Raw genomic sequence first — 9,995 nt, forward strand, 5'->3', positions numbered from 1 at the left:
TCTCACGACACCACTGCATCATGTCTTGCACGCCACTTCACGTAGCTGCCTGACATCTCGCTTCTTCCTTCATGCCTCGACTGAATATCTAAACTACATGCAAGACTGAAATAAACATGCAGATACAGAATACATCAAGATTATATCTAACATTCAACCCCCTAATCTTGATCTCCATTCTTCAGGCAGAAACTTCAAAGAAGAGTCGGTCCATCATTACCGTAGCCAGCGAGCAACGCCTTCTCTTCCTTCTCTTTCTTCTTCTCGGGACACTCCCAAGCAAAGTGCCCAAGTTCACGACAATTGTAACATTGTACCTCACTTTTGTCTTGGCGCCCTCCACCGCGTCCACGGCCACGGCCACGACCCCGTCCTCGCGACAAGTCCTGCCCTCTCGCCCTGCTCTTCTTCACGTCCCGTCTCCTGCCCCTTGACGAGTTCCTCGTGTGCCTTGAGTGAACCAATGGCCTCCTCTATGGCCATCTTGTTGGTGTCGCCGAACAACGCAATCGAAGAAGCAACGTGGATGAACTTGTTGGAGATGATTCGGAGCAGCTTCTTCACGACGTACTTCTCCTCCATCGCATCACCAAGCTCACGGATGCGCCCCACGAGCGTCGTGAACCTCGCCGCGAAATCATCCACGGACTCCGCATCGCCCATCTTGAGGCCATCAAACTCCGAGCGCAAGGACTGAATCCTCGCCTCTCGGACGTGCTCGACGCCCACATGCATGGAGCGAAGCGCCGACCACACATCGGCGGCGGTCTCCTTCTCCGCAACTCGCAGCAGCGTCGTGTCGTCGATCGACTGGGAGATGATCATCATGGCCATCTCCTCCTTGCCTGCGTCGACCTCCTTGGAGGAGTCCTCGCGATCAACGGCAGCCCACGCGCCGTTGGCGCGCAAGAGGTACTTCATCCTCATCGCCCACGCCGCGTAGCTCGTCCTTGTGAGCAGCGGGAGGAGTCACACGGCATCGTCTTCGTCATAACCTAGCCCTGATACCAAATGTTGGAGCCGAATCGCTCAGCCCCTTCTTCTTGCTCTCTTCTACCTCACGTAGCTCTCACAAGAACAGATAAAAGACACAAGTGTTTGGTGCCGCTGCCTCACACAGCCAGCGTTTTCTTCTGTCTATTTCTTGTCAAAGGTAAACATGCTTTGCATCTGTATAAGTAGCAGCCACACAGGCGCACTACCCGGCCACTAGCAATGCCCACGCACGCATAACTCTTCCCCTAGAATCTCTCTAGGACGTGCAAGCTCATGCGGCTAACTAACCTATCCATGCGCTAACAAACTAACAAACCTACATTCAAAAAAATCGAACAAACTAACAAACCTACTAAATCTTCTCAGCTCCAAACTGACCCGTCCAACGCTCCAGCCCATCACGAACCTGGCCGATTCTCACGGCCGTGCCGCATCTCACGACACCACTGCATCATGTCTTGCACGCCACTTCACGTAGCTTCCTGACATCTCGCTTCTTCCTTCATGCCTTGACTGAATTCTCATCGGACAACTCCCTAGTCTATCTAAACTACATGCAGGACTGAAATAAACATGCAGATACAGAATACATCAAGGTTATATCTAACATCGAATGCAAGGACCGGCGGTCGCGCCGTGGTCGGAGAGTCGTGGAAGGCGCGGAGACGGTGGTCGCGCCATAGTCGGAGAGTCGTGGAAGGTGAGGGGACCAGTGGTCGCGCCGCAGTCGGAGAGCCGTCAAAGGCGAGGGGACCGGCGGTCGTGCCGGCGGAGCCCACAGGGAAGGGAAGCACAGCTCGAGATAATCCCGCGGAAAGCCGGCGGAGAAAACCAGTGGCTGGGGGTATGGCTCACGCAAGGCGGTTGTAACCTGGGAGAACGGCGGAGTAGTAGGTTGCAGGGCACCGGTCCCCTCGCCGTGGTGCGTTGGCGGTGGTTCCGTGGTTGACGGCGTCGCCCGTTCTCCTTTTTTTAGAGGCATCGCCCGTCCTGCTGCCAACGGAAGTGGAAAGGTGCGAAGTAATCGACTGATGGGCTTCGTTTTATGGGCCTTTTTATTGGTTTTTACACCGACTCAATACGAAGTGTAAGACTACTCACAATGGGAGTAACATAGATAGTAACATCACACATATTAAGATAAAATAGATGATGTGGCAAGTAATAAATGAAGAAAGAGAAACATGTGGTAACATAGCTAGTTACTACTAGTATGAGTAACATCACATATATCAAGGCAAGATGAGTTTATAGCCTAATAAATAAAGTGTTGCATGTTACCACACATATGTTACTCCCCACTATAAAGGTAGTAACATAGGGTAGTAACATGGGCATGTTACTACTCTATGTTACTACCCATTGTGGCTAGTCTAATAGTCACATACGGAAGAAGAATGGCCGCTTCGGTTACCAGTGATGAATCGCTTCATTTGTTGAAAAAGATGCTGAGGTGGCAACACTGGTAGAAAAAGGGCCTATAGTCCCGGTTCGTAAGGGCCTTTAGTCCCGGTTCCTGAATCGGGACTAAAGTGTCGGTACTAATGCCCCGACCCTTTAGTCCCAGTTCAATCCAGAACCGGGATTGATGGGCCTCCACGTGGGCAGTGCGCAGAGCCCAGGCAGGAGACCCATTGGCCACGGTTGGTGGCACCAACCGGGACCAATAGGCATCCATGCGTCAGCATTTCTGTTGCTGGGGTTTTTGTTTTTTTTGAAAGGGGAGGGGGGGTTGGGGGTTTTGGGGGGTTAATTTAGGTGTTTCATATATTGTGTTAGCTAGCTATAATTAATAGAGAGATGTGTCCTCTCTTACGTCCATGCTTGGTCGACGCTACGTACTATACATACGTATAGAGAGGACTAGACACGCTAGTTAGATAGTAAGCAAACGAAGGAAACAGAAGATCGTCATGAACATATATGCATACAGAGAGAAGTGATATCGACCACCTCTCCTTCTCCGAGAGATTGGTCGAACAACAAGTTCTTGTATATCTATCCGACACTACCGGCTACATATATACAATAATTATCTCTTACAAATATAATCATACGGACTCATGGTCCACATAGTATTCTCCGTCTTCAGCGATCACTTGGTCAAGAAAGAATGTCGCCAATTCCTCTTGAATTGCTCGCATGCGAGCTGGTGCTAGGAGTTCATCCTGCTTCCGAAACATCTAATTTGAAGAAGGGGGTCAATACATATATATATGAATGAATGAAACTCAATACAAATGATGGTAATAAAATAAAATTGTGAATGTTGTTATTTACGTACTTCATATTGTTCGTCAGAGTACCCGCCCCGCTCACAGGTCGTGTGGCGGATGGACTCGCAGACGTAGTATCCACAGAAATCATTCCCTTTTGCCTGCCACAACCACTTTACAAGAAATAGAGGTCAATCAAACTGATAAGCAAGAATGCTAAATGGTATTGATGAAACTAGCGCTTGAATCACTAGGAGATGCGTGGAACATGCTACTATAGTACTTACTTTCGGGTGTCTAAATTCCAGCTCCTTCGGCAGTCCCGGAACTTTTCTGGTGAATTTTCTCCAAACCCTGCCGGACAAAGAAAACAATTACTTGATATCAGGAAATGAACAAAGTTGCTGATATGGTGGATAATGATCGATTTAACTTACTTCTTGAGGATTCTAGTCATGTCCGCATACTCCTGGAGATCTTTTCGTTTAGAGTCCAAGACGGTTACTACTCCCTGCTCAAGCCTAATCTCTAGGAGAATATAGTGGAAACTGCACACGCATGCATAACTCATCAATTACATTACTATAACCTGGACTAATATATAAGGGAAACCGAATATGCACAAGACAGTAACACTCACTTGAAGTTGTAAGGAAAGAGTATTATATCTTTGTTTTCTTTTTTTTGAATGATCGTAGCAAGTCGGCCTCGGTATCTCCGGGACGATGTTCAACCTCACTTGCATCTATGGGATATGTGTTAACGAATCCAATATCACCGATTTGTCTTTTCTTCAATTCGGCGATTTTCATTCTGCATAATATAGTGAGGATAATTATAAATACATGCAATGAAAGAGATGAGCTATATAGAGAGACTTAATGACAGAAGTAGTAGTACTTACAGACAGTAGCAGGTGATCGTTGTTTTATCGAGGGCCAATTGATTGAAAAACTGATAGAACTCCTCAAATGGAATAGGCAACAGTTCAATTTCAACGAGGTCATGCTCCGGTTTAACTCTCGCATACAAAGTACTCCTCCCCTCAGACTCTCTGCAGATTTTCAAGTACCAATCATGTAATCTTCGCATCATCGTTGTTAAAGATTTTTCATCTTTGACGAGAGGCTTCCCGTACTCGTATCTGTGTATCTGCACCTCCATGGTATCATAATGTACATCGTCGGGCAGGTAATCGTCAACATTGCCATAACCGGGCACCATCCTCGGATCGACAATGTCGCTAGGCACCCTGAGGGGGGGCACGATTGCTTCGCTTGTTCGCCGAGCTGGGCAATTTGTTTCCCAGCTGCTCATTGTTCTTTCAGCCTTTGATCACTGATTGTACTTCCCGACCGCTCCGCTTCGGCCCATGTCTTTGCAATAATGCGCTCAAAGTTGCCTTTCGGCGGAGACTTGGGTGGTTTTGCCAGGGAAGCCAGAGTGCGCTTCACTTTCACCGGATCTACCTTCTCCCCCGGAGGTGGATGTCTCTTTGCTCTCAACCCTTGAAACCAGTCATCCACTTCGGTTCGCGCGATCTCGGCGTTCTCCTCCGGGGTCCTCTCATGTGGTAACTTATCTAGAGTCTTCAGAGAAGGACCGAATCTATATGTCCTCCCGCCTCTGGTTGTACTGCTAGACGCCGACCGAGCAGACAGAGCGGTTGTCTTCTTTACTTGCTTACGAGGCGGAGGAGAAGGACTACGACGCGCCGGAGCAGCTGGAGCGGCGGCAGGTCTCTTCCGCCCTTGCTGACGAGGCGGAGAAGAAGGAGGCTGGCTGCTCGGGCGCGTCGGCGCAGGCGGAGAAGGAGGCGGAGTGCCGCCACGCGCCGGAGAAGGAGCCGGCCGAGGGCCCTGATCGTCACTCGCCGGAGGAGGAGGCGGTGGAGGAGGCGGAGTGCCCTGACTTGCCGGAGGAGGAGGAGGAGGAGGCGGAGGCGTCCAGTTCGGAAGGTTGATGAGCTCCTTCCGCCATAGGCATGGAGTCTTCAGAGCAGACCCCAGCCGAGTCTCCCCTTCACCGGTAGGGTGGTCAAGCTGGAGGTCCTCAAATCCCTCCGTTATTTCATCCACCATCACCCTAGCATATCCTTCTGGAATCGGCCGGCAGTGAAAAGTTGCGCCGGGTTCAGTAGGATAAACAGAGCCAACAGCCGCCTTGACCTTCAAATTCATCCATTGCGTCATAAGGTGGCAATTTTGAGACTCCGTGATAGCATCCACGGGATAGCTGGCAGGAGCCATCAAGGCATGCTCCGGCTGAAGCAGCTCGGTGGAAGCCACGCTGCTTCTGCGCTGAGATGGCGGGGTAGCTTCGGGGGAGGCTTCGGCAGTACGTTTGCTGCGATTTGCTTCTCGTTCCTCTATCGCGTCTACCCTTGCTTGCAGCGCCTGCATTTGGGTCTGCTGCACTTTTTTCCTCCTCTCATGGGATTTGTAACCGCCTGCGTCCGGAAACCCAACCTTCCACGGAATGGAGCCTGGCGTGCCTCGTGTCCGTCCAGGGTGCTCAGGATTCCCGAGGGCCATTGTGAGCTCGTCGTTCTCTCTGTCTGGAAAGAACTTCCCTTGCTGCGCTGCTTCGATATACTGCTTAAGCTTCCTGACTGGTATGTCCATTTGATCGTTCGTCCAAATGCACTTCCCTGTTACAGGGTCCAAGGTTCCGCCAGCCCCGAAGAACCAAGTCCGGCAACGGTCTGGCCAGCTAATTGTCTCTGGTTCGATCCCTTTATGCAACCAGATCATTCTCAGTCTTGGCCCACTTAGGCCGGGCTACGAGGTAGCCACCTGACCCCGTGCGATGGTGAAGCATCTTCTTCGCAGCATTTTGCTTGTTTGTCGCCGACATCTTCTTACTCTTTTCCGATGTCTTGTGGGCCACAAATGCGGGCCAGTGATCTCTGATCTTCTCATATCTGCCCTTGAATTCTGGTGTCTCATTATTTTCGACAAACTTATTCAGCTCTTTCTTCCACCTCCTGAATAGTTCTGCCATCCTCTTAAGAGCAAAAGACTTGATTAATTTCTCTTTAATTGGGTTCTCTGGATTATCCTCTGGCGGTAGGGTGAAATTTGACTTCAGCTCAGTCCAAAGATCATTTTTCTGCATATCATTGACATAAGACACCTCAGGGTCTTCTGTAGCCGGCTTAAACCATTGCTGGATGCTTATCGGGATCTTGTCCCTAACCAGAACCCCGCACTGAGCAACAAATGCGCTCTTTGTCCGGAGGGGTTCAATCGGTTGGCCGTCGGGCGCGATTGCTATGATCTCAAACTTTTCATCCGAGCTCAACTTTTTCTTCGGGCCTCGTCTCTTTACCGAAGTTGTGCTCGATCCGGAGGGCTAGAAAAAAGAACAAAGACTTAATTAATATGTGTACATACCAAAACAATGAATGCATCAATCAGCTAGTCAGCACAGGCTTAACTAATATATATACCTGGCCGGACTCGGTTCGGTCACCGGAGCCGTCATCACGGTCTCCTTCTTGCACCGGCATTGGGTCACCGGAGCCGTCCTCATGTTCTTCTTCTTGCACCGGCATTAGGTCACCGTAGCCAGCTTGTTCACCCTCTCCTTCCAGACCATCGGTGTCGTTGAGAAACAACGAGACGGCATCACTTCCTTCTGCGATTATGTCCCTCAACAACGCTTCTTTTGCTTCGTCTAGGGCAGTGTCCATAGTTTCTACAAATATTTACAACATGGCAATTATTATTCAAACATGACAGATGGATATATTAGTGCCAAACGTAGAACTAGCTACCTAATCATAGTAAGCTATCGGGAGGGGGTATATATCGACAACGACGACACTACATCTATGTCCCTCGACGACCCTCGTTCCCGATAAAAAAAAGAGGAAGAAGAAGAAAAAAAAGAGGAGAAGAAAGAATAGAGGAGAAGAACTCCTCTATTCTTTCTTCTCCTCTTTTCTTTCTTCCTCTTCTTTTTTTATCCTCTTCTTCCTATCATGTTCGAGAGCATCGCCGAGGGGTCGGGAGGTTGCGTAGTGTCAAAGGATTCAACAAAACCATGTCTTCATCATTAGGCGAAAGTAACATGTGCATGATGGTACGAAGCGCTTCAAAGTTGTTCTGGAACGGAGTCCCAGATAGGATAATTCGCTTTTTGGTACAAAGTTCAGCAAGAGCCTTCCGAATATCGCTATTTGGAAGGCCTTTGCTGAATTCGTACCAAAAGGCGGATTATCCTATCCGGGACTCCATTCCAGAACAACTTTGCAGAACTTCGTACCAACATGCCCTGGTTACTTCCGGCTAATGATGAAGGCATGGATTTCTTCAATACTTTGACACTAGGAAACCTCTCTCGACCCCTCGGCGATCCTCGACCCCTCGAACCCTCGACGACCCTGGAACCCTCGACCCCTCGGCGATCCTCTTCTTCCTCTCATGTTCGAGAGGATCGCCGAGGGGTCGGGAGGTTGCGTAGTGTCAAAGATTCAACAAAACCATGTCTTCATCATTAGGCGAAAGTAACATGTGCATGATGGTACGAAGCTCTTCAAAGTTGTTCTGGAACGGAGTCCCAGATAGGATAATTCGCTTTTTGGTACAAAGTTCAGCAAGAGCCTTCCGAATATCGCTATTTGGAAGGCCTTTGCTGAATTCGTACCAAAAGGCGGATTATCCTATCCGGGACTCCATTCCAGAACAACTTTGCAGAACTTCGTACCAACATGCCCTGGTTACTTCCGGCTAATGATGAAGGCATGATTTCTTCAATACTTTGACACTAGGAAACCTCTCTCGACCCCTCGGCGATCCTCGACCCCTCGAACCCTCGACGACCCTGGAACCCTCGACCCCTAGACGACCCTGGAACCCTCGACCCTCGACCCTATAGAACCCTCGAACCCTCGACCCTGAACCCCCTTGACCCCTCGAACCCTCGACCCTGAAATCCTAGAGGAGAAGATCGAAGAAAAAAAGAAGAAAAAAAGAGGAGAAGAAGAAAGGAATAGCGGAGAAGAAGAAAAAATAGAATATATTCTATTTTCTCTTCTTCTCCACTATTCCTTTCTTCTTCTCCTCTTCTTTTTCTTCTTTTTTCTTCTTCTTATTTATTTCTCCTCTTCTTCCTCTCCTCTTCTTCTTCTTATTTAGTTCTCTCGACCCCTCGTCCCTCTCTCGACCCCTCGACGACCCTCGTCCCTGATAACATTTTTTTTCTCCCCTCGACACCTCTCGACCTCTCGTCCCACTCTCGACCCCTCATCGTCATCTATCACCCCCCTCGTTTTCTTTAGCATATATCCATGAAGAAAAAAGAAGTCTTCCTCTTCTTATTTTCCTTTTTCCACTCCTTCCTTTTCTTCTTCTTCTTCTTCCTTCTTCCTTCTTCCTCTTTTCTTCCTTTTCCTTATTTTACTTTTTCCTCTACACTAACCTAAAATCGATATCTACTAATTAACAACCTAAATAAAAAATGAATACATATATGAAAAAAAACATCATATGAAAAAAACATCTAGCATTTCATCAAACACCTTCTATATGGACAAAAAAATTCAGAAATTCCAAAAATTCAGAAAAGTGGACAGCGCGTTGCTGCTGCTCCACTTCTCCTCTCCTCTACTTCTCCTCTCCTTCTGCTCTTCAATGCATCGGGGCCGGCGGCGACCATGGAGCAGGGGCGGAGCAAGGGGCGCTCGGGCGCAAGAGTGGCACTCGAGAGGGGGGCTCACTTTGAGGGGGCGGCGACGGCTGGAGTCCGGCGACGAGGACGGCGGGCTCTGGGCGGCACGCGGTGACGGGGACGGCAGCCTCGGGGCGGCACGCGGTGACGGGGACAAGGAGGCGGGCTCGGGGAGGCACGCGGCGACGGGGACGAGGGCGGCGGGCTCAGGGATGCCGGCGACGAGGACGGCGCGGCTCAGGGAGGTGACAACGTGGTCCAGAGGGCTCGGCGGCGACGAGGACGAGGAGCAGCCTGGCGGCGTCGTCGGAGGAGAGAACGAGGAGATCGATCGAACTGAATCGAGAATTTCACAAGTGTTGGCTTATATAGCCAGAGCACTAGTCCCGGTTCGTGAAACCAACCGGGACTAATGCCCCTCTTTAGTCCCGGTTGGTGCCACCAACCGGGACCAAAGGCCAATTTTCAGCAGCCCAAAGGCGGGAAGCGGCGGCCTTTGGTCCCGGTTGCTGGCTCCAACCGGGACTAAAGGGGAGCATTGGTACCGGTTGGTGCCACGAACCGGTAGCAAAGGTGGGCATTGGTCCCGGTTCGTGCCACCCACCGGGACTAATGGCCTTGCACAGCGGCGTGGTGGTGGGAGTTTAGTCCCACCTCGCTAGTTGACAGCGCCCAACACCTGTTTATAAGCTCTGCTGCCTCCTCCCTCTCGAACTCCTCTGAACTGCAGGCCTATGGGCCTAATCTGACACTGCTTTGCCTGTGGGCCTATTGGGCCTTCTGCGGGCCTGAATCCTGGCCCATGTTTGTATTCAGGCCGTGGTGGCCCAATAGGTGGCAATTTTTTTTATTTTTTTCCAGTTTTTTGTTTTGTTTTTTGCATTATTTATTTCCTTTTGTTTTTCTCTTTATTTTTTAATTGTTTTTGCTTTTAGGTCAAAAAAATTATAAACTTTCTGTTAGTGCCATTACTTTTCAAATTTGAATAGTTAAAATTTGAATTCTTTGAAATTTGTGTGAATCACAAGTTTGTGATTAACTTTACTATAAAAATATTTTTTTCCAGTTTTTTTGTTTTGTTTTTTGCATTATTTATTTTCTTTTGTTTTT

General features: G+C 49.2%; 1 protein-coding gene across 1 annotated transcript; it reads right to left on the bottom strand.

Annotated features, from left to right (window-relative positions):
- Window positions 1-220: 220 nt before the first annotated feature.
- On the bottom strand, window positions 221-1,454 carry LOC123162872 (uncharacterized). Its single transcript, XM_044580657.1, has 2 exons — window positions 1,346-1,454; window positions 221-1,312 (listed from the first exon to the last, which is right to left on the bottom strand). The coding sequence occupies exon 2, from the start codon at window positions 925-927 to the stop codon at window positions 319-321; it is 609 nt and encodes a 202-aa protein (XP_044436592.1). The 5' UTR covers window positions 928-1,312; window positions 1,346-1,454; the 3' UTR covers window positions 221-318.
- Between the last annotated feature and the right edge of the window lie 8,541 nt (window positions 1,455-9,995).

Source organism: Triticum aestivum, chromosome 1A, assembly GCF_018294505.1.
Source record: "Triticum aestivum cultivar Chinese Spring chromosome 1A, IWGSC CS RefSeq v2.1, whole genome shotgun sequence".
Taxonomy (NCBI): Eukaryota; Viridiplantae; Streptophyta; class Magnoliopsida; order Poales; family Poaceae; genus Triticum; species Triticum aestivum.

Bases quoted from the DNA above. Each gene is read 5' to 3' on its own strand.
- LOC123162872 (XM_044580657.1), bottom strand. From the start codon at position 927: ATGAGGATGAAGTACCTCTTGCGCGCCAACGGCGCGTGGGCTGCCGTT.